This window comes from Ranitomeya imitator, chromosome 1, assembly GCF_032444005.1.
Source record: "Ranitomeya imitator isolate aRanImi1 chromosome 1, aRanImi1.pri, whole genome shotgun sequence".
Lineage (NCBI taxonomy): Eukaryota > Metazoa > Chordata > Amphibia > Anura > Dendrobatidae > Ranitomeya > Ranitomeya imitator.
Window position 1 is genome coordinate 906,319,896 of NC_091282.1, and position 23,899 is coordinate 906,343,794.

A 23,899-nucleotide genomic window follows, 5' to 3' on the forward strand; every position below is an offset into this window, starting at 1 on the left:
TATCTAATAACTGTTGGACACCGTAATGTTTCTGCCTTGAATGAGGTTTATTGTACTGACAGAAAATGTGCAATCTGCATTCAAACAAAATTTGACAGGTGCATAAGTATGGGCGCCCTTATTTTCTTGTTTTAAATACTCCTACCTACTTTTTACTGACTTACTAAAGCACTTTTTTTTTGTTTTCTAACCTCATTGAGCTTTGAACTTCATAACCAGGTGTATGCAATCATGAGAAAAGCTACTTAAAGTGGCCACTTGCAAGTTGTTCTCCTGTTTGAATCTCGTCTGAAGAGTGGCATCATGGGCTCCTCAAAACAACCGTCTAATGATCTGAAAACAATGGTTATTCAACATAGTTGTTCAGGGGAAGGATACAAAAAGCTGTCTCAGAGATTTGACCTGTCAATTTCTACTGTGAGGAACATAGTAAGGAATTGGAAGAACACAGGGTACAGTTCTTGTTAAGGCCAGAAGTGGCAGGCCAAGAAAAACATCAGAAAGGCAGAGAAGAAGAATGGTGAGATCAGTCAAGGACAATCCTCAGACCACCTCCAGAGAGCTGCAGCATCAACTTGCTGCAGATGGTGTCACTGTGCATCGGTCAACTATACAACGCACTTTGCACAAGGAGAAGCTGTATGGGAGACTGATGTGAAAGAAGCCGTTTCTGCAAGCACGCCACAAACAGTCGGCTGAGGTATGCAAAAGCACATTTGGAGAAGCCAATTTCTTTTTGGAAGAAGGTCCTGTGGACTGATGAAACCAAGATTGAGTTGTTTGGTCATACAAAAAGGCGTTATGCAAGGCGGCCAAAAAACACAGCATTCCAAGAAAAACACTTGCTACCCACACTAAAATTTGGTGGAGGTTCCATCATGCTTTGGGGCTGTGTGGCCAGTGCCGGCACCGGGAATCTTGTTAAAGTTGAGGGACGCATGGATTCCTCTCAGTATCAGCAGATTCTTGACAATAATGTTAATGAATCAGTGACAAAGTTGAAGTTACGCAGGGGATGGATCTTTCAGCAAGACAATGATCCAAAACACCGCTCCAAATCTACTCAGGCATTCATGCAGAGGAACAATTACACTGTTCTGGAATGGCCATCCCAGTCCCCAGACCTGAATATCATTGAACATCTGTGGGATCATTTGAAGAGGGCTGTCCATGCTCGGCGACCATCAAACTTAACAAAACAATTCCAGTTCAGTTAAGAGGAATGGTCAAAAATACCTTCATCCAGGATCCAGGAACTCATTAAAAGCTACAGGAAGCGACTAGAGGCTGTTATTTTTGCAAAAGGAGGATCTACTAAATATTAATGTCACTTTTCTGGTGGGGTGCCTATACTTATGCACCTGTCAAATTTTGTTTGAATGCAGATTGCACATTTTCTGTTAGTACAATAAACCTCATTTCAAGGCAGAAACATTGTGTCCAACAGTTATTAGATATATGAAACTGAAATAGCTGTTGCAACAAAAACTATTTTTATAAATCATTAAGATTAATAGGGGTGCCCAAACTTTTTCATATCACTGTATATTCGCTCATCACTAGTGCCCAGCAGATGTCAAAAAGACACTATTTTGACATCCATTGGGTAAATGTAGCTTTATGGATACCGTAGGCTTATGTGCCCTCTACCACAACACATCAGACTCTCGCCTACCGTCGAAACCTTCAAAAAGAACCTGAAGACCTACCTCTTCCGGCAAGCCTACAACCTGCAGTAACCACCGATCGACCAAACCGCTGCATGACCAGCTCTATCCTTACCTACTGTATTCTCACCCATCCCTTGTAGATTGTGAGCCTTCGCGGGCAGGGTCCTCATTCCTCCTGTACCAGTTATGACTTGTATTGTTTAAGATTATTGTACTTGTTTTTATGTATACCCCTCCTCACATGTAAAGTGCCATGGAATAAATGGCGCTATAACAATAAATAATAATGTGCCGGGATCTTTTCCAACTGCATTGTACATTTGTGCTGTTATCAGAGCTTACATTTGCTTAGTTTTTACATGTTCTGGCTGCTCTGGTCATTCTTTCTACTTTTTTTTTTTTTTCAGTACAACATTAACTTCAATCAACCTAGAGAACGAGGTTTGTGCAAACTCAAGTGTTCATTCACATGGTTGTGTGCATCACAAAATGCTTCTTTCCAACCTCAGCAGTGTGTTTATGGATGGTGTGGCTAAACAGAAAAAAGGATAGATTGTCAAAAAGGAGGGCCTGAGGGCATATGATCAGTTGTCATAAAACCCCCAAACGTTTAAAGCGTTACTGTTGTTTAATTTTTACTTTATAAATCAATAGTACACATGAACATAATCAACTGTAATATATATCATCAGAGAAATCTGCTTCTTTATCTTCCAGAATTGATCAGTCGTTATCAAAATTCTAAATTCCCAGGAAAAATCTGTATTCAGTGAAGACTGAATAGTAGATGGCAGTTACTACTGATAAGATTCTATATAGCTGCCTCTTCCTCCCCGCTCCTGTCTGAATCTTACCAGTAGTGACTGCCATCTCCTGTCTCAGTAATGCGAGAGTCTGTCTTCACTGAAGACTATTTTACCTGTGAATTGAGAATTTGGAAAAAAAATGATCAGCCCAGGAGGAGAATGAAGCAGATTTCTCTGATCAGATATATTACAAAGATGTTGTTTTTTTATGCGTACTATTGATTTATGAAAATGGTTACTCTTTAAATGTACTTGGTCACCAATACATGTATTGTTAAATAAAATTTTATCTTTAGCAGAAAAAAAAACAAAGGGCCAATTAGGTCAGTTGGGTGTTTAATCTTACTGATCCATCTGCAGTTCTTTCAAGGATCGTTTCTCTCATAAAAAAGAAAGCTCCTTTTTTCGCTCAAAAAGTGGGTGATTTTTGTCACAGGCATGTAGGCTCTTCCACAGCAACTGGCATAAGTAATGTAGATTTCCCTAACACAGATAATGCCACACCTGTTTGAAAAGAGGATCTTCAGGTTAGTAACTCTATAGATAACAGGAAGTTACATAGTTAAATCAAATCTGTTTTTGCTACCTCATCTGAGAGCAGCATGATGTAGGTGAAGAGGCCCTGAATCCAACCATGTGTCACTCAATGTACTGGGTACAGCAGTTCTGGCAGAATCAGTGGTTTTAGAATTAGAAATGCGGCAGAGCTGAGAAAGCTAGCTCTGCCCACACCAAGCTCTCTGTGTACATAACTATAGACAGTGAGCTCCTTATCACAGAAGGGGGCTAAATTGGACTTGAAAGCAGGCGGCCAGCTAGTCACAGCATAAAGTGATTAAAGCTTCAGTCTAAAGGTACCGTCACACTTAGCGACGCTGCAGCGATACCGACAACGATCCGGATCGCTGCAGCGTCGCTGTTTGGTCGCTGGAGAGCTGTCACACAGACAGCTCTCCAGCGACCAACGATCCCGAGGTCCCCGGTAACCAGGGTAAACATCGGGTAACTAAGCGCAGGGCCGCGCTTAGTAACCCGATGTTTACCCTGGTTACCAGCGTAAAAAAACAAACAGTACATACTTACATTCAGCTGTCTGTCCCTTGCCGTCTGGTTCCTGCACTGACTGCTGGCCGTAAAGTGAAAGTGAAAGCACAGCACAGCGGTGAGTCACACAGCGGTGACTCACCGCTGTGGCTGTGCTCTGCTTTCACTTTACGGCCAGCAGTCAGTGCAGGAACCAGACGGCAAGGGACAGACAGCTGAATGTAAGTATGTACTGTTTGTTTTTTTACGCTGGTAACCAGGGTAAACATCGGGTTACTAAGCGCGGCCCTGCGCTTAGTTACCCGATGTTTACCCTGGTTACCAGTGAAGACATCGCTGAATCGGTGTCACACACGCCGATTCAGCGATGTCTACGGGGAGTCCAGCGACGAAATAAAGTTCTGGACTTTCTTCCCCGACCAGCGATCTCCCAGCAGGGGCCTGATCGCTGCTGCCTGTCACACTGGACGATATCGCTAGCGAGGACGCTGCAACGTCACGGATCGCTAGCGATATCGTCTAGTGTGACAGTACCTTAAGTAAACTCCAGCACACAGTCGGACTTTGTGATCCATCATTGAGTTCAGTGTTTAAACCCCTACATCATGCTGACCGCAGTTTACGTAGCAAAAACTGCTGACAGTTTCCCTTTAATACAGGCGAAAAAGACAAATGTCCATCAAGATCAAACGAGTGATGGGAAAGGACAAAAGGAAGAGGCAAATGCACAGCCCCATTGCATGATCCAGTCCACCCCAAAGGTTAATAAATCCCCAAAAATAGTTTTGTAGGAGCTCTTGCTCTCATCCGCTAAAATAAGGTAAAACTGCTTTTGGGGCACATACCAGTCTATAATATTCTTCTTAATACTGTACTAGGAGAAAGATGATGAAACAAAGATCCTTCAAATGTGTAAGCTGTGTCGAGAGGAATCCAGCATCTTGCTCACAAAGGTAAGGCTCACTTATATCTCACAAGTCATTAGGTTCCCCACTGGGCAGTTCACTGCAGACCTCACACAGTGGTAACACTGCGGTTGATGTTAAAGGGAATCTGTCACCACATTTAACCTATCCCAACTATTAATATGGGCATACACATTATAGACTGCTGAGGAGAGTGATGCCTGTATGCCTCATATCAGATGCCTTGCTGATAAATCATCTTTTATCACTTTATATAAATGACCTCTTCCTGGCTATCAGGAGGACAGGAGCTCTGGAGGCAACATCCTCCCCATAGCCTGGATGAGGCCATTTACATACAAGAAAAACATGGATTTCTCTGGAATTAGACATCGGATCACAGATTGTAAAGTATCATTTTATTTACCTTCCTATGACCTGCTTGCCCATATAGATGGCTTAGAAGGGATGATCCTACTGACAGATTCCCTTTAAGTCACATATCACCCTTGGCTTAACATAACATACTGCAGATGTCAAATCCGCAGCCCCAGACAATTTACACTGATCACCTCGCTGCTACTGTAATTCAAGGCGTAAATGTCCTATTGGAAAGCTACCTTAACCCGTTCCCACCGCGGCCCTTTTTTTGTTTTGGTGTTTTTGTTTTTCGCTCCCCTCCTTCCCAGAGCCATAACTTTTTTTTATTTTTCCGTCAGTATGGTCATGTGAGGGCTTATTTTTTGCGGGACGAGTTGTACTTTTGAACAACACCATTGGTTTCACCATGTCTTGTACTAGAAAACGGGAAAAAAATTCCAAGTGCAGTGAAATTGCAAAAAAAAGTGCAATTTGGCTTTTTTGCTAGCTTCATTAAATGCTGCAACTGAGCTGATATTATGATTCCCCAGGTCATTACGAGTTCATAGACACCTAACATGTATAGGTTATTTTTTATCTAAGTGGTGGAAAAAATTAAAAAACTTTACTAAAATAAAAATAAAAAAATGCGCCATTTTCCGATACCCGTAGCGTCTCCAGTTTTCGTGATCTGCGGTCTGGTGAGGGCTTATTTTTTGCGTGCCGAGATTACGTTTTTAATGATACCACTTTTGTGCAGATACATTCTTTTGATCGCCCGTTATTGCATTTTAATGCAATGTCGCGGTGACCAAAAAAAAGTATTTCTGGCGTTTCAAATTTTTTTTCTCTCTACGACATTTAGGGATCAGGTTAATGCTTTTTTTTTTTTATTGGTAGATTGCGCGATTCTGAATGCGGCGATACCAAATATGTGTAGGTTTGATTTTTTTTCTCTATCGCTTCATTGGGGGACACAGGAACCATGGGTGTATGCTGCTGCCACTAGGAGGCTGACACTATGCAAATAAAAACGTTAGCTCCTTCTTCAGTATACACCCTACCGACAGGAAGTAGGATATTCAGTTTAGCTTAGTGTCAGTAGGAGGTGGACACGGGTCTTTCATTAAACCCTTATCTACCTCAATGTGCGTCATTCTTTTTCAGTCACTCCTGTACTCCCACTAAGAGACTATGAGTACGGCGTGTACTGCCACCCCGTTTCCTCATACGTCTAGTCGGCAGGACCCCAGCTCCTAACACAGAAGCGTGTTCAGGTGATTCATACCCGGGCCTGCCTCTGTCTCCCACCCACTCGCCCACCAGAGCCTGTCGGTTCGAGGAGACATGGACGTCCCACTATGCTGGATTATCGGACGTCCGATCTTGGATGGGGAGGTACTCTTTCTTTCTCCCCCAGGTACAGAGTGAAAGATAAGATCATCACAGAAGAAAGAACATCAGGGAAAAAAAAAATTATTTTAATAGCCCCTTAATTCAGGTTACCTTTGCAGCAGTTTTAGGGCTCTCCTCACCGCTTCCCCCGTGCTCCGGTGGTCATCTGATGTAATCTAGGTCCCGGCTTCTTCCGGGCCTAGCTGCAGAGTGGGGCATCAGGGGTCTTTTCCCCTTTAATTTTTGGGGTATTGGGGGCTGCAGGCGTTGTTTTGCAGCGTTTTTCAATCCTCCGCGCTGCTCCCCCATCCTCCGGCGGTCACCAGCTCTAATTTAGGTCCCGGCTTCACTCTGGCCTAGCTGCAGGGCTGGCTCCGCCCCTCTCCTGCTTTTCGGGCGGGCTTTTCTCCCGCCTATCTTAGTCAGCTCCTTCCTGCCTGGACTTAGCTCCGCCCCAGGTGCTTGGCTCCGCCCCTGGTTCCTATCTCAGAGCAGGCTTTTCAGCATGTGTCCCTGCAGTGTGCGCTTTTTCACTCCTGGACCTGGGCACCCTATTGTGACTGCCATTTTTCCTCTTGGTGGATCCAGATTGTACCTTCTTCCTGTGGAGCCTCCTCTTCCTGGCACAGCAGCCCTACAGTCTGGAGCTGAGTACAGGACGACTGCATGTACTATGAGTAGCTGCTCTGCAGCCCGACACTCTCCTCCTCTCTCATGTCCCCTAACCTTCTGGCATCAGTTAATGGGTCTGCTCATCATGCCTAAATCTAAGGGAGAGCACTCTCGTCCTCCCACCTTCTCTTCTTCTTCTGCTCTCATGAAACACTTTGTGCGCTCTTCGTGCAAATGCAGGCTCCCTTCAGGTCAGTCCTCTCCCCTCTGTCAAGACTGCAGCAGCCCTCCTGTGCCCACCGCCTAGGAGTGCCCTTCTGTCCCAGGTGGGAGTGAGGCCCCTATTCCAGGGTGGGCTTCCTCTGTCATAGTCCGTAGTGGATCTCACCAAGGTGTCCCAGACCCTGGTGTCCATACTTGATAGGTTGTCCCTCCCGACTTCCGTAGTTGCTAGTGGGTCACCGGAATCTTCTTCTGGGCCTTCCAACGCAGGCCGCAAGGGATCCAGACAGGAGCACCATTTTAGGTCCTCTTCCCGCTCCATCCATCCAGGGGTGCATTCGTGCACTAGTGTTCGTGTATTTTTATTCAAAGTACTTTTTTTCTAAGTACTCGGCAGTTATAACATGGCAGAATATAATCAAGCATCTCTTCTCTCTTCATACAGGTAAACATATCATTCATTCTCTGAGCTGAAATATCCTGCATGTCTATTGCTCCAGTCCCTGACAGCAAGCAGCTTGGATGGTAAACATATCATTCATTCTCTGAGCTGAAATATCCTGCATGTCTATTGCTCCAGTCCCTGACAGCAAGCAGCTTGGATGGTATCTGAGTCATTCTATTTTCGGCATTGAATCCTGCATATATCTATATATGTTATTCATCCTATTGTGCATTTGTTTGTGTTTATAGATATTTAACTCACTTTTGCATGTCCTTACTCAGAGAGATCACATAACTGTTTCAAAGCGGTTTATGATCCATGTAGACCTGGACATTTGTTTATCTGATCACTACATTTATTGTGTCCTGTTGTCTCAACTGAGTTAGATTGATTGCTAACGAGCTTTAACACAAAAAAAAAAAAAGGGTGATCTAAGGGCTAGCCTTCTATAAATGTAGACTTAGCTTGGGGATGCATTCGTGCACTAGTGTTCGTGTATTTTTATTCAAAGTACTTTTTTTCTAAGTACTCGGCAGTTATAACATGGCAGTTAGACAGGGCAGGAGACAGGTAAGAAAAACTAAATATATTCACTATTCCCTTGAAACAGAACAAATACTCACCATATTTATTTGTATAATTTATATCCTGGCTGCTGCATTCACTCACATTCACCGCCATTGCATTAACTCTTTGCACTCCATCCATATTGGCCCCTCTGTCCTTGCCTCTCCTATGTATAGCACTCATGCTCTGTTCACATTGCTTAATAGCACAGATCCATTCAGTCCCACCATCCAACACAAGAGACACTCTCACAAATCACTTAACCATCTACTCACTCTTTCGATCCTCCTTCTCCTAGTCGCTGGAGACATCTCTCCAAACCCCGGCCCCCCATGTTATAGCCAGTCAAACCTTCCAATTGCTACACCCAGAAACCCCTCTAACCTTATTAATATTCCCTGCATGCCTTCTGTCTCTTTGAATTGTGCCCTTTGGAATTCTCGCTCTGTGTGTAATAAACTCTCCTTCATTCATGACTTCTTCCTTTCTAATTCTCTTAATCTCCTGGCTCTTACTGAAACCTGGATCCAGCAGTCAGACACCACCACCGCTGCTGCTGCTCTTTCATATGGTGGACTACATTTTTCTCATACCCCAAGATCGGACAACAGAGCAGGTGGAGGCGTTGGTCTGCTCCTTTCACCCAAATGTACTTTCCAAGTTATCCCCCAAGTACCCTCACTTGTCTTCCCTTCCTTTGAGGTCCATGTGGTCAGACTCTACGTCCCCTTCTCCATGCGAGTGGCGGTGGTGTATCGTCCTCCCGGCCCCTCTCATCAGTTCCTGGATCACTTTGCCACCTGGCTTCCACACTTTCTCTCCTGTGACACCCCCACCCTTATCATGGGTGATTTCAACATCCCCATTGCTTCTCCCCTCTCCCCATCTGCTTCTCACCTTTTATCTCTATCCTCCTCTTTCGGCCTCTCGCAGCATACTAACTCTCCAACGCATGAAGATGGAAACTCCCTTGACTTGGTCTTCTCCCGGCTTTGCTTAGTGGATAATTTCACAAACTCCCCTCTCCCACTCTCTGACCACAACCTTCTTTCATTCTCTATCAAGAACTGCCATCCCGCTCAGGTCACCCCCACTTTCCACACTTATAGAAACATACAGGCCATTAACACCCAGAAACTTATGAAGAACTTGCAGTCCTCATTGGCCCCAATCTTCTCCATCTCATGTCCTGATTCTGCTCTGAAGCATTAGAATGAAACCCTGCAAAGTGCCCTAGATGAAGCTGCACCTCCTATACATAAAACAACTCGGCACAGACGGCAACAACCGTGGCACACGCTGCAAACACGTTTCCTGCAGCGGTGCTCCAGGTGCGCAGAACGTCTGTGGAGAAAATCTAATCTACCCGAAGATTTCATCCATTATAAGTTCATGCTAAAGACATACAATTCTGCCCTTCACCTCTCCAAACAAACCTACTTCAACACCCTCATCACCTCCCTGTCCAATAACCCTAAACGTCTCTCTGACACGTTCCAGTCCCTACTCAACCCAAGAGAGCAGGCCCCAACCACGGATCTCCGTGCTGACGATCTGGCCAATTACTTCAAAGAAAAAATTGACCACATTCGACAGGAAATCATCTCCCAATCTCTTCATACCATGCACTGTCCTCCCTCCCCCACTGCATCTAGTTCACTCTCTGACTTTGAAGCAGTTACAGAAGAAGAAGTAAGCAGGCTCCTTGCATCTTCTCGCCCGACCACTTGCACCAGTGACCCCATTCCGTCACATCTCCTCCAGTCCCTTTCCCCAGCTGTCACCTCTCACCTAACAAAAATATTCAACCTTTCCCTCACTTCCGGTATTTTTCCCTCCTCATTTAAGCATGCCATCATACATCCATTACTTAAAAAACCATCCCTCGATCAAAACTGTGCCGCTAATTATAGACCTGTCTCTAATCTTCCCTTCATCTCTAAACTCCTCGAACGCCTGGTCCACTCCCGTCTTACGCGCTATCTCTCAGATAACTCTCTTCTCGACCCTCTTCAATCTGGCTTCCGCTCTTTACACTCTACTGAAACTGCCCTCACTAAAGTCTCTAATGACCTACTAACAGCCAAATCTAATGGTCACTACTCCATGCTAATTCTCTTGGATCTCTCTGCAGCATTCGATACTGTGGATCATCAGCTCCTCCTCACTATGCTCCGCTCCATCGGCCTCAAGGACACCGTTCTCTCCTGGTTCTCCTCCTATCTCTCTGACCGATCCTTCACTGTATGTTTTGCTGGTTCCTCCTCCTCTCACCTTCCCCTTAATGTTGGGGTTCCTCAAGGATCAGTTCTAGGCCCCCTCCTCTTCTCTTTGTATACTGCCCCTATTGGACAAACAATCAGTTGATTTGGTTTCCAGTACCATCTCTATGCTGACGACACCCAATTATACACCTCTTCTCCTGTTGTCACGCCGACCTTTTTAGAAAACACCAGTGATTGTCTTACCGCTGTCTCTAACATCATGTCCTCCCTCTATCTGAAACTAAACCTGTCAAAAACTGAACTCCTCGTGTTCTCTCCCTCTACTAACCTACCTTTGCCTGACATTACCATCTCCGTGTGCGGTTCCACCATTACTCCAAAGCAACATGCCCGCTGCCTTGGGGTCATCCTTGATTCTGACCTTTCATTCACCCCCCACATCCGATCACTGGCTCGCTCTTCTTACCTGCATCTCAAAAACATTTCTAGAATTCGCCCTTTGCTTACTTTCGACTCTGCAAAAACTCTTACTGTTTCACTTATTCATTCTCGTCTGGACTATTGTAACTCTCTACTAATCAGCCTCCCTCTTACCAAACTTTTCCTATCGCCACGACAGCACCCACAACGAGAGAGAGGGGATCCGCCCACCTTCCGGACAGGAACCTACAGGTTAAAAAGGGGCGGTCCCCCTCGCCCTCCAGTTTGGGTTCCTGTCCGGCCGGCGGGAGCCTACAGGTCGTTTTGTCTTACCCGGGTCCGCCAAGCCTCTGTGCGGTGTCCGGGGAGAACGGCAGAGTCGGGGGCCCGGAAGCAGCGTCGGGGGAAGTCCTGTGTCCAGCTTCCCCCCTCGTTTGGCGAGGAGCGGTGACGTTCCCGGGGGAAGGCACGCCGCCCTGGGTCGTTCACACGCGCGCGACGCTGCAGGAGCAGGTCGGCGCTTATGACCCGGAAGTGGAGTTACAACTTCCGGAGGAGACCGGGAGGAGGAGCGCGGGATTTTTTGAAAAGAAGCAGCGCTCAGGTGAGATGTGTGTGCGGCAGCATGTCTTCGGCAGGAGACGCCGAACACCGACAGGCAGGAGAGCACAGGTCTCATAGCGGTGAACGTGGGCAGCAGGACCCTGGCAAACCAGCGTCACGTCGCACCTCACCACCTCAAAAACCGGTACTCTACATTTTCCAGCAGTGGTGAGTGTATTATGTAGACCATTGCCTGATACAGCTGTTTTTTCTACACTATGCTTTATTGTAGGGGAAAAAGGTCTCCAAATCTAAACATAAGCAGTGTGCTGTATGCACAGAGCCTCTGCCTGACACCTATGCAAAGAAATTATGCCAATCATGCATATGTCGTATGTTAGAAGAAGAGGCCCCTCTCCAGGTATCGGATTTGAGGGAGGTAATTAGGTAAGAAATAAAATCATCCCTTAAAACCAAACGACATGAAAAAAGCAGTGTGGAGTTGGTGTCCGATTCCAGCCCTTCGGTACAAGAGGGCGAATGTTCGGAAAGTTCTTCGGCATCCTCTTCAGATGAGGAGGGAAGGCCTTGCTTTTCCGCGGATGGTATGGAGACCTTAATTAAGGCAGTCCGTGCAACTATGGGGGTTGCGGACAGTAAAGAACCGAAAACAACCCAGGAGATTATGTTCGCAGGGCTGAGCCAGAGAAGTCGGAAAGCTTTCCCAGTAGTGGATTCAGTTAAAGATCTGGTCAGACGGGAGTGGGACAAGCTGGATAAGGGGTTTTTACCTTCAGCTGCAAAAAGAAGGTACCCCTTTGAAGATGACACTTTATCCCAGTGGATGAAGGTTCCGAAAATAGATGCGGCAGTAGCCTCTACTTCGAAAACAGCCTCGCTACCATTAGAGGATGTAGGGCTCCTCAAGGATCCTTCAGACAGAAAGGCTGACATGCTCCTTAAAAAACTATGGGAGTCATCATCTGGAGCCTTTAAGCCTGCTATCGCAGGCACCTGCACGGCCAGATCAATTATGGTCTGGGTGACTCAGCTGGAGGAGCAGCTTAAAGCGAAGGTACCCAGGGAGAAATTGTTGAATTCCCTGTCTCAGGTCAGAGAAGGAGCAGCTTATCTAGCAGATGCCTCGATTGATTCCCTGAAATTGGCCGCAAGATCGGCAGGTCTTTCGAATGCAGCCAGATGGGCACTATGGCTAAAGACATGGAAGGGGGATGCTCAGGCTAAAGCTAAACTTTGCTCCATTCCATGTAGGGGTGAGTACCTATTCGGCCCGGTGCTGGATGACATCCTTGCAAAGGCAGAAGATAGGAAGAAGGGATTTCCTAAAACGTTTAATCCCACTTTTAGGAACGCCTTCCGAAGACTCATTCCCTTCAGAAGATTCCAGGCGGACCAGCAGGGATATAATCGCGACTGGGAAACATCAGATCAAAAGAAGAAAGGTGGATACTATAAGAACCCTCCATCTTTCTCAAGACGTAGGCGTAATTACAGATAAAACGGATCTACCAGTAGGGGGAAGACTAAAGTTCTTCTCAGATAAATGGAAAAAGATTACTTCTAGTGCCTGGATAATGGGGGTGGTTGAGTCCGGATTAAAATTAGAATTTTTGAGAACTCCCCCAGATCATTTTGTGATAACATCACTGGACACTCCGGCCCAACAACAGGCCTTAGAATTAGAGATTCAACAATTGCTTACAAAGCGAGTTATTGAAGAAGTACCAAAACATCAGGAGAAGACGGGCTTTTATTCTCCGCTATTCTTAATCTCTAAACCTGATGGGTCCTTTAGGACTATCATAAATTTACGAAAATTGAATAAATATCTTCAGTACCACGCTTTTAAGATGGAATCCATTAAATCAACAACTAAGCTTTTGTTTCCTAGGTGCTACATGTCGGTCTTGGATCTAAAAGATGCGTACTACCATCTTCCAGTTCACAGAAATCACCAGCAATTCCTCAGGATGGCAGTATGGGTAAACCATCAGATTAAACATTTTTAATTTTTGGCAATGCCCTTTGGCCTGTCCATGGCACCTAGAGTTTTTACGAAGGTTGTTTCGGAAGTAATGGCACATATTAGGGAGAGAGAAACCCTTGTGGTGCCCTATCTAGACGATTTTTTGATAGTAGGAAATTCAATTGACCAGTGTACGTCTAGGGTAAATGCCATAATATCATCCCTACAGGAACTCGGATGGATAATCAACTGGGAAAAGTCAAAACTGGAACCACAAGACGTCAAATGTTCCTAGGAGTTCTTCTAGACTCAGAAGATCAGTCATCCTTCCTACCAGAAGAGAAGAAGCGGAAGATCGTTCAAAGGATCACGGCAGTAAGGACAGTTACAAGCTTAAGTCTAAGAGACGCAATGTCTCTACTAGGATCTTTGACTGCGTGTATATCGGCGGTAAGATGGGCTCAGGCTCATACCCGAATGCTTCAGTACGAAGTTCTTCAAGCAGAAAAAGATCTTCACGGTGCTCTGAGCAGAAAGTTCAAATTATCACCCGCCACTCTTCACGATCTGAGATGGTGGCTCAATTCCGCACATTTGTCAAAAGGAGTTCTCTGGACCATCACTCCGAACAATATAGTTACAACAGATGCCAGCCCGTTCGGTTGGGGAGCCCATATGGGAAACATTCTAACCCAAGGGCGATGGTCGATTCAGGAGTCCCAGAATTCCTCAAATCTAAGAGAGCTTACTGCAGTCTATCAGCCTCTTCTTTCCTTACTACCATCCCTGAGGAATACGCATGTACAGATACAAACAGACAATATGACTGTGGTAGCCTACATCAATCATCAGGGGGGGACAAGGTCTCGATCCCTGATGACCACTACAGCACAGATATTGTCCCTGGCCGAGAAACACTTACAATCCCTGTCGGCAGTTCATATAAGAGGGGAACTCAATATAGAGGCGGACTACCTCAGTCGCCATTCCCTTCGTCAGGGAGAGTGGTCCCTAAACCAACAGATATTCGATCAGATAGTCAATCTGTGGGGGTTGCCGACAATAGATCTGTTTGCTACGAGGAAGAACAGGAAGGTCAGGAGGTTCGCATCCTTACACATAACAGACCAACCATTTATAGTGGATTCCCTTCGTGTCCGTTGGAACTTCCAGCTGGCATATGCCTTTCCCCCAATGTGTCTGATTCCGATAGTTCTCAGGAAGATCCGGGAGGAAAGAGCCAGAGTGATCTTAATCGCCCCCTTCTGGCCCAGGAGGCCTTGGTTCTCTCTCCTCAGGACAATGTCTGTGACCGATCCCTGGGTGTTGCCAGTGGTTCCGGAACTCCTCTCTCAGGGTCCATTTCATCATCCAAATTTGGAGACTCTTCACTTAACGGCTTGGAACTTGAGAGGGAGCTTCTGAAGGAGAGAGGGTTCTCTAATGCTTTAATAGCTACTTTATTGAAAAGTAGGAAGGAGGTCACTACAAAGATCTACTCAAAAATTTGGAAAAAATTCCTTATGTTTCATCAGCAACCATTAGGAGATAAGGCTCCGATTTCAGCTATTTTAGAATTCCTTCAGAAAGGCTGGGAATTGGGCTTAGCGGTCAACACTCTAAGAGTTCATGTTTCAGCCTTGGGAGCTCTATATAACAGTGATATAGCTGGTAATAGATGGGTTGCTAGATTTATTAAGGCATGTCAGCGTTCTAACCCAATCCATATTGTAAGAATACCCCCTTGGGATTTAAATTTGGTACTTGAGGCGTTGACTGAACCTCCGTTCGAGCCATTAGACTCTATTTCAATAAAAAAATTTAACCTTAAAAACAGCTTTACTCTTAGCATTAACATCTGCCAGGAGGGTCAGTGATATACATGCGTTATCAGTAGATCCTCCCTATCTAATAATTCTCCAGGATAAGATTGTCCTAAAACCCGATCCTGCATATTTACCAAAAGTAGCAACTAAATTTCATAGAAGTCAGGAGATTTATTTACCATCTTTCTATGAAAATCCAGGTTCAGAAGAGGAGAAAAAATATCATACTCTAGATGTAAAGAGGGCGATATTAGAATACCTGGATAGGACACAAAGCTGGAGACAGAGTAGGGCTCTGTTTGTTTCTTTCCAGAATCGGAAAAAGGGTTCTGGTGTCACAAAGAACTCTATCGCTAGATGGATTAGAGAAGCGATATGTCTTGCCTATTCTGCCAGGGGAGTAACACCACCAGAAGGCATCAGGGCGCACTCCACTCGGGCCATGGCATCATCCTGGGCGGAGAAGGCAGATGTCCCCATTGAAATGATATGTAAGGCGGCAACTTGGTCATCACCTTCCACCTTTTATAAGCACTATCGCCTTGATCTATCTGCTAATTCCAGCTTACAGTTTGGCCGTTCAGTACTTAGTGCTGTGGTCCCTCCCAGTTAAATAGTCTTTGAAAGTCTCTCGTTGTGGGTGCTGTCGTGGCGATAGGAAAACCGTTTTTTACGTACCGGTAATAGGATTTTACAGAGTCCACGACAGCACCCATACATTCCCCCCCGTATTTAGTTACTTATTCCTGCACTCTGTTGGAAGGTGTACCTTAAGAGATCACTCTATAAAGGTGGTGGTATTTAGTAGTGTTTAAGATAATATTGTCATGTACTGATTCATTGGCGGTATCCCTTGTACTCTGGAACACAAACTGGAGGGCGAGGGGGACCGCCCCTTTTTAATCTGTAGGTTCCTGTCCGGAAGGTGGGCGGATCCCCTCTCTCTCGTTGTGGGTGCTGTCGTGGACTCTGTAAAATCCTATTACCGGTACGTAAAAACCGGTTTCCCCGCTCCAATCTGTCCTGAATGCTGCTGCCAGGATCATATTCCTCACCAACCGTTACACCGATGCCTCTACCTTGTGCCAGTCATTACACTGGCTACCCCTCCACTCCAGAATCCAGTACAAAACTACTACCCTCATCCACAAAGCACTCCATGGCTCAGCACCACCCTACATCTCCTCTCTGGTCTCAGTCTACCACCCTACCCGTGCCCTCCGCTCCGCTAATGACCTCAGGTTAGCATCCTCAATAATCAGAACCTCCCACTCCCGTCTCCAAGACTTTACACGTGCTGCGCCGATTCTTTGGAATGCACTACCTAGGTTAATACGATTAATCCCCAATCCCCACAGCTTTAAGCGTACCCTAAAAACGCATTTGTTCAGACTGGCCTACCGCCTCAATGCATTAACCTAACGATCCCTGTGTGGCCTATTTTAAAAAAAAAAAATCAGGTTCCTCGCATTATGTTCTCATTCACTTTATGCTGCTAATAGCCCTCTGTGTCTGTACTGCTACATACTTAGGCAGTTAACTGGTTCATGCAGCTTTACATGAACACCCGAGCCTTACACTATGGCCGGTCCGAATAACTAAAGCAATTGTTACCATACACCTCTCGTGTCTCCCCTTTTCCTCATAGTTTGTAAGCTTGCGAGCAGGGCCCTCATTCCTCCTGGTATCTGTTTTGAACTGTATTTCTGTTATGCTGTAATGTCTATTGTCTGTACAAGTCCCCTCTATAATTTGTAAAGCGCTGCGGAATATGTTGGCGCTATATAAATAAAAATTATTATCTCACCCCCGGTCCTTCCCGGTGGTCTGCCTCTTCCCGATCCTCCTCTCCCGAGCAAGGCGAGGCGTTTTCGGATGCACCATCAGAGGATGATTCAGACCTTGTTTTGGAACAAACCTCCAACATGAGGGATATGGTCCAGAGCCTCATTTTTGCGGTCAACCACACCTTTAGCATCAAGGACACCTCTACGGAACCCGCAGATCAGGCGGTTTCGTTTAGACTGTCTAAACCACCTTCCAAGGTCTTTGCTCCTCATAAAGAATTTGAGGAGGTACTTGCCAGGGATAGAGAGAACCCGACCAGGCGCTTTCAAAAAGGGAAGCGCCTCTGTGTCCTGTATCCCTTTTTCTCCCGAGCTCACCGGCAACTGGACAGCTTCTCTGGTAGTGGACCCGCCAGTTTCCAGACTGTCCACCAACACAGTCCTCCCACTTACTAATGGAGCATCCCTCGAGGATGCCAATGACAGAATTATAGAATCCTTTGCAAAATCAGCCTTCGAAGCAGCCGCTTCTACATTATGTCCGGCTTTTGCCTCTGCTTGGGTCTCGAAATCCATAGCCAGATGGGCCAAACAACTCCGTCAGGGCATTCTTTCTGGAGCTTGACCGGAAGATCTGGCGGATCTCGCCCGCCAGATTTCTGACGCAGGGAACTACTTGGTCTCTGCCTCCATGGATGCCGCGTCTTGTGCACCTCAGGCGTCCAGCAATATTGTGGCTATACGTCGGACTATTTGGCTTAAGGCCTGGCAGGCAGACTTGTCGTCAGAAAAGTCCCTCACCAGCCTGCCTTTCCAGGGGTCACTTCTGTTCGGCTCCATGTTTTACCAAATTATTAAGTTTCAGTCCTTTTGCCGTTTCACGGCGACAGAGGAGGTTTCCCACCAGCAGAGGCCGCAGTCTCGCCAGGTTAGGAAGAAGGTTTCCTTTAAACCCACCCCTTCCTGGCGTTCCAGTAGATCCCAAGGTAGATCCTCCAGACCTGGACAGGGCAGATCTTCCTCGGCATGACTCGTACCGAGACCTCAGCGTATCTCCCAGGCTGGGCGGTCGTCTCCTTTTTTTTTTTTTTTTTTTTTCTTTCAGAGATGTTTTGCTTACCTCAGTGGAGGACACAAGGGTCAGGGAGGTTGTATCCTCAGGATACAAAATAGAGTTCGATTAGTGACCCTGAGATCAATTCTTCGAATCCCGTCCCCTAAGAGATCCTTCTCTGGTGCCGGGTTTCTTTGCATCCATCTCCTCCCTTCTCAGTTTGGGGGTAATCGCTCCCGTCCCAGACCGGTAACGTTTCACAGGTTTCTATTCGAACCTGTTTGTGGTGCCGAAGAGAAAAAAAAAAAAGCGGTGCTGTTCGGCCCATCCTGGATCTCAAGTTACTGAACAAAGGGGTGCTCCGTGGACATCCAAGACGCTTATCTCCATGTCCCTATTTTCCCTGGGCATCAGAGATACCCGCGTTTTACGGTACAGCACGACAGTTTCCAGTTTGTCACCCTGCTGTTCGGACTCGCAACCGCTCCCAGGGTTTTCACAAAAATCATGGCAGCGTTGATGGCCATTTTGTGGATCAGAGGTTTAGTGCTCTTGGCATATCTCGACGATATCCTCATAAAGGCTCCGTTTTTTCATCTTTCTCGGCACCCTGTCCCATTTCGGGTGGCTTGTCAACAGGAAAAAGTCCTGCCTTGTTCCGACTCTGCGCCTGTTTTTTCTAGGGATGATGTTCGACACCTGTCAGACAAGGGTTTTTCTTCACAAAGAGAAGAGAGCAATCCTCCAACAGGGAGTTTCCCTCTCTACAGCAGGGGTGTCAAACTGCATTCCTCGAGGGCTGCAAACAGGTCATGTTTTCAGGATTTCCTTGTACTGCACAGGTGATAATTTAATCACCTACACAAATAATGAGTTGGTGATTAAATTATCACCTGTGCAGTACAAGGAAATCCTGAAAACATGACCGGTTTGTGGCCCTCAAAGAATGCAGTTTGACACCCCTGCTCTACAGGGCCTTCAGCTTCTTTACTTCCTGAAGATCCTAATGAGGATGGTGGCGGAGGCGATCCCTTCCGCCCAATTCCACTCAGGACCACTTCAGCAGGCCATCCTTTCACAGTGGGATGGGTCTGTTCTCTCTCTGGATCGTCTGGTTCGGCTTTCTTCCAGAGCCAAACGATCATTCAATTGGTAGCTGTCATCCCCTATCATCCTACAGGGCCGGTCCTTCCTAACCGTTTACTAGTAGGTGGTGACGACAAACACCAGCCTTCTCAGCGGTGGTGCCGTGTTTCACCATCTGACTGTCCAGGGACGTTGGTCAGAAAAAGAATTCTCTCTGCCGATCAACATCCTCGAGATGAGGGCCATTCTACTGTCCCTCCGTCACTGGGAAAGGCTTCTCATGGATCTGCCAGTCCGAGTTCAGACGGACAATGCCACGGCGGTGGCATGTTAATCACCAGGGAATCAAAGTGCCTTGGTGATTGCCCAAAGGAGGATCTTGGATACCTTGGCCGAGGTGACACTTCCAGCGATTATCCGCTGTGCATATTCCCGGCGTGCACAACTGGGCCACCGATTTTCTGAGCCGCGAGGGCCTCGCGGAAGGGGAATGGTCCCTGCATCCGGAGGTCTTCCATCAGATTTGCCTTCGATGGGGGACCCCGGATGTGTGCTTGATGGCGTCCCGACTGATCATGAAGGTTCCACGGATCGTCTCCAGGTCCCGTGATCCTCTCGCGGTGGGCGCTGATGCCCTGGCCATTTCTTGGTCGCAGTTCGTGCTTCCCTTTCTGTTTTCCTCCCCTTCTTCCCAGGCTGTTGAAGAAGATCAAGGCGAATGGGGTGCCGGTCATTCTGATCTAACCTGATTGGCCCAGAAGGTCTTGGTTCGCAGAGTTGGTCAATCTTCTCACGGATGCCCCCTGGAGACTCCCAGAAAGGCCAGATCTTCTGTCCCAAGGACCGATCTGCCACAAGAATTCAGTCGCTCAATTTAACGCCATGGCTGTTGAAACCGTGGTTCTGAGAGCGTCAGGAATTTCTGATCGGGTGATTCACACCATGATCCAGGCTAGGAAGCAGTCATCTTCCTGGGTCTATTATCGGACCTGGAAAGCCTTTTTCTGCTGGGGTTAGTCTAATGACATTCCTCCGATGTCCCTTTCTCTCTCTTCCATTCTGGCATTTCTCCAGGCAGGACGCTAACGCTGGCCTTACCCTTAGTTCACTAAAGGGTCAGGTATCAGTCCTTTCCATTCCTTTCCAGAAGACTTTAGCTTCTCACTCTCAGGTCAGAACCTTTCTTCAAGGAGTTGCGTATGTGGCTCCTCCGTACCGGACTCCTGTGGACCCCTGGGATCTCAATCTTGTTCTGGAGGCCCTGAGGGGTTCTTCCTTTGAACCTCTCCGGGAGGTTTCCCTGTCAGTTCTGTCCTGGAAGGTGGTGTTTCTTGTGGCCATCACCTCCATTAGGCGCGTCTCTGAGTTGGCGACACTTTCCTGTTGCCCCCTTTCTTGGTTCTTCACCAGGATAAGGTGATTTTGCGACCTCCGCCTGCCTTCCTTCCCAAGGTGGTGTCCACCTTTCACCTGAATGAGGGTATTATCCTTACTTCCTTTTGTCCTGCTCCGACTCATTCTCTGGACCGTTCACTGAACAGGTTAGTCCTGGTCAGGGTGGTGAGGATCTATCTGGCTAGGACCTCCCCCTTTAGGAATTCGGACTCTATTCGTCATTCCAGATGGTGCGCGAAGAGGCCTGCTGGCCTCCAAGGCTACTATTGCTCGGTGGATCAGAACTGCAATATCGGAGGCTTACCGGGTCAAGAACAGAGTGACTCCCTCTGGGTTTGAGGCTCACTCTACCCGGCAGTAGGCGCCTCCTGGGCAGTACACCATGGGGCATCTGCCCTACAACTTTGCAAAGCGGCAACCTGGTCTTCCATTCACACGTTTGCCAAATTTTATAAGGTCCATACCTACGCTTTAGAAGACGCCAGCCTAGGCAGAAGGATCTCGCGTACGGCAGTGCCGAGTTCTCTGTCCTGAATGGAGTTTTCTGCTGTTCCCACCCCAGGGACTGCTTTGGGACGTCCCATGGTTCCTGTGTCCCCAATGAATCGATAGAGAAAACAGGATTTTTGGTTGCTTACCGTAAAATCTGTTTCTCGGAGCCTTCATTGGGGGACACAACACCCTCCCAAGTTTAACAGCTCTGTTTTATTGTGTTATATTGTTAGTTTGAGCTTTATATCTTTTACATGGTGCTTCTCCTACTGCTTTCTCACTAACTGAATATCCTACTTCCTGTCGGTAGGGTGTATACTGCAGAGGAGAAGCTAACTTTTATTTGCATAGTGTCAGCCTCATAGTGGCAGCAGCATACACCCCATGGTTCCTGTGTCCCCCAATGAAGGCTCCGAGAAACAGATTTTACGGTAAGCAACCAAAAATCCTGTTTTTTATTTTTTTCATATTTTTAAAAACTTTTTTTTTTTACTTTTGCCATGCTTCAATAGCTTCCATGGGAGACACGACATGCGCAGTACTAGTTCGACGCATGTCGTGAAGGGGTTAACCATCTTTAGTATCTGTTCTGAAAACACTATCCTGCCCTATGTGAGCTTAGGCCTCTTTCACACTTCTGTCGTTTGCCATCCTGCGCAATCCGTCCTTTTGGGAAAAAAATGGATTCTGCAAATGTGCTTGCAGGATGCGTTTTTTCCCATAGACTTGTATTAGCGACGGATGGCCACACATCGTGTCCGTTGTGCGACGTATCCGTCTTGTTTTGGCGGACCGTCGTCACAAAAATAGTTCAATGTAACGTTTTTTTCCTCCGTCGCGTCCGCCATTTTCAACTGCGCATGTGCGGCAGAAACTCCGCCCCCCCCCCCCCTTCCCAGACTACAGAATGGGCAGCGGATGCGTCGAAAAACTGCATCCGCTTCCGATGTCGTGCACAAAACTCACAACGTCCGACGGTACGTCAGCCCGACGCGTACCGACGGAAGTGTGAATGAGGCCTTAAAGGCTTGGGACTAAAGAGTGACTATACATTTCACATCACATGAGATGAGAATACTCCAATAAAGGAAGTCTATCACTGTTTTTGCAACATAATCTAAGAGCAACATAATGTAGGGGCAGAAACTCTGATTCCAACGATTTGTCACTTGCTGAGCTCTTTGCTGTAGTTTTGATAAAAATCATTGTTTTATCAGCAGGTGATTATCACTAGAAGAATACAGTAGTAATGTAGTCCTCTTTATTAATGAGCTATAATACCGCCTTCACTACGGATTGACAGCTTTTTGTGGACACTGTACATAGGCAGAAAGTTGCCAATCAGTGCTGTGGATGGAGTTATACAGAGCCCAGCATTCAGGAAACTGATGGTACTGCAGCTCAAAGCCCAGTAAGTGATCCATCGCTGCGATTGGGGCTTTTGCCACTACATCATGCTGCTGTCAGATGGGGGAGCAAATACCTTGTGACCGATTTCCTTTACGTAACTGATAGGTGTACTAATATAAATAGCAGGCTATGACTGACATTTTAGCTAAACATGCTGTTTAGCAATAGAGTTTAAGATTTTGAATTTCTATGTAATATTACATTTTCTCACTTCTTTCTTTTTGCACTGCAGAATGAATGCAAGAATTGTGGCGGGATATTCTGCTCCACCTGTTCATCTAATGAGATTCCTCTTCCATCCTCTATTAATCCAGAGCGCGTGTGTAACCAATGTTACAAGAGACTGATCCAGCAGTATTCTAGCCCATCCTAAAACAAGGCATTGTATGAACTTCTATAGGAACTGGAAATGGCTCCAATCCTGCACACACTAAGACATCGGATCCATGTCGATTAAGGAAACTAAATTAATGTTCCTTGTAAAATTGGATTATTGATGTAGATTTTCTTTTGCAAATGTGTACGACAGCTCCCCCCAATCACACACCTTGGGAAATGTCCGATTCTTATCAGGGCACATGTGGTTCTCTGCTTGAACACTGTTAGATCTTAATTGTTTTATTTTCTTCAAGCTTTCCAGTTGTGAAAGGCAGTGTAGTCTAGAATTTCTAGGCTACAAGGCTGAGGGCCATCAGAAGTTGGATCAAGGACTAATTTAAAAAAAAAAAAAGGCTGACACAAACTCTGCTACTGTGACCCAATGTGATAAAGCGTTTGCTGCTGAAATGTTGTATGAAATTATGTATATTTGTAATGAATTTTATTTTTGGTAAATCATATAATCCAAGTGAGAGGTCAATTGTAACTTTTAGCCAAAAACGTGCCCTTTATCCGTTCTTCTTAGGCTAGGTTCACATTGCGTTAGTGCAGTCCGTTTAGCGCATACGCTAACGGACTGCGTTAACGCAATGTCCAAAAAAGGATCGCGTTTAGCGATTGCGCTAGCGAGAACGGACCAAAAAATGCTGCAGACAGCGTTCGAGGTCCGTCACAAAATAACGGAACATCGCTAACGCATGCCAAAAATAGCATTCGTTAGGGATGCGTTACATACATTGCGGTCAATGGGTGCGCTAACGGATCCGTTACATTTCGTTAGTGGCGCTATGTAACGGATTCCGTTAGCGGATACCCACTAATGCAATGTGAACCTAGCCTAACTGGATAAAATCACTGCATAAACACTTGCCCAACATGAGTGGACTTGGCACTTCTGCTGTTACAAGAATCCGTCTCTGTGCTGGAAAACATTTCCCTTTTTTGATTCCTCACCCTGCACTCTTCCAATGAATAAAGTGAAGAGTTTGGAAAAATGCATATCCGAAATTAAATTTGCAACGAAGCTCGACTTTTCTACTATGGTGTTTCTACATGTTTATATGATTAGGCCTGAGACTAATACTCCTAAGTAGAGTACGGAGACAAAGATTGTTTTGCAGCTCCAGAGTTCGGGTCCCCACACATTTCAATGGAGTTCAAGTAAAGTTCTGTTACCAGAACCGAACTATGTTCGGTGCCAGTACCCGAACTTCCACGAGTCCGCTCATCCCTACTCATAATGGCTTCATAAACTGTGAATTAAAAGGCC

The 23,899-nt window shown here is 46.3% G+C and overlaps 1 protein-coding gene across 4 annotated transcripts in view; it reads left to right on the top strand.

Moving 5' to 3' along the window:
* The window catches only part of RUFY3 (RUN and FYVE domain containing 3), a 140,740-nt gene extending 117,081 nt beyond the window's left edge, over positions 1–23,659 (top strand). For 2 of the 4 annotated variants that reach the window (XM_069743405.1, XM_069743407.1), the window contains exons 16-18: positions 2,078–2,111; positions 4,399–4,473; positions 22,484–23,659. In XM_069743405.1, coding sequence (XP_069599506.1) covers positions 2,078–2,111; positions 4,399–4,473; positions 22,484–22,624 — 250 coding nt within the window. In that variant the 3' untranslated portion in view covers positions 22,625–23,659. Of the gene's footprint in view, positions 1–2,077; positions 2,112–4,179; positions 4,282–4,398; positions 4,474–22,483 lie in introns of all 4 variants that reach the window. The other 2 variants (XM_069743404.1, XM_069743406.1) reach the window with 2 other exon arrangements.
* Positions 23,660–23,899: the final 240 nt, after the last annotated feature.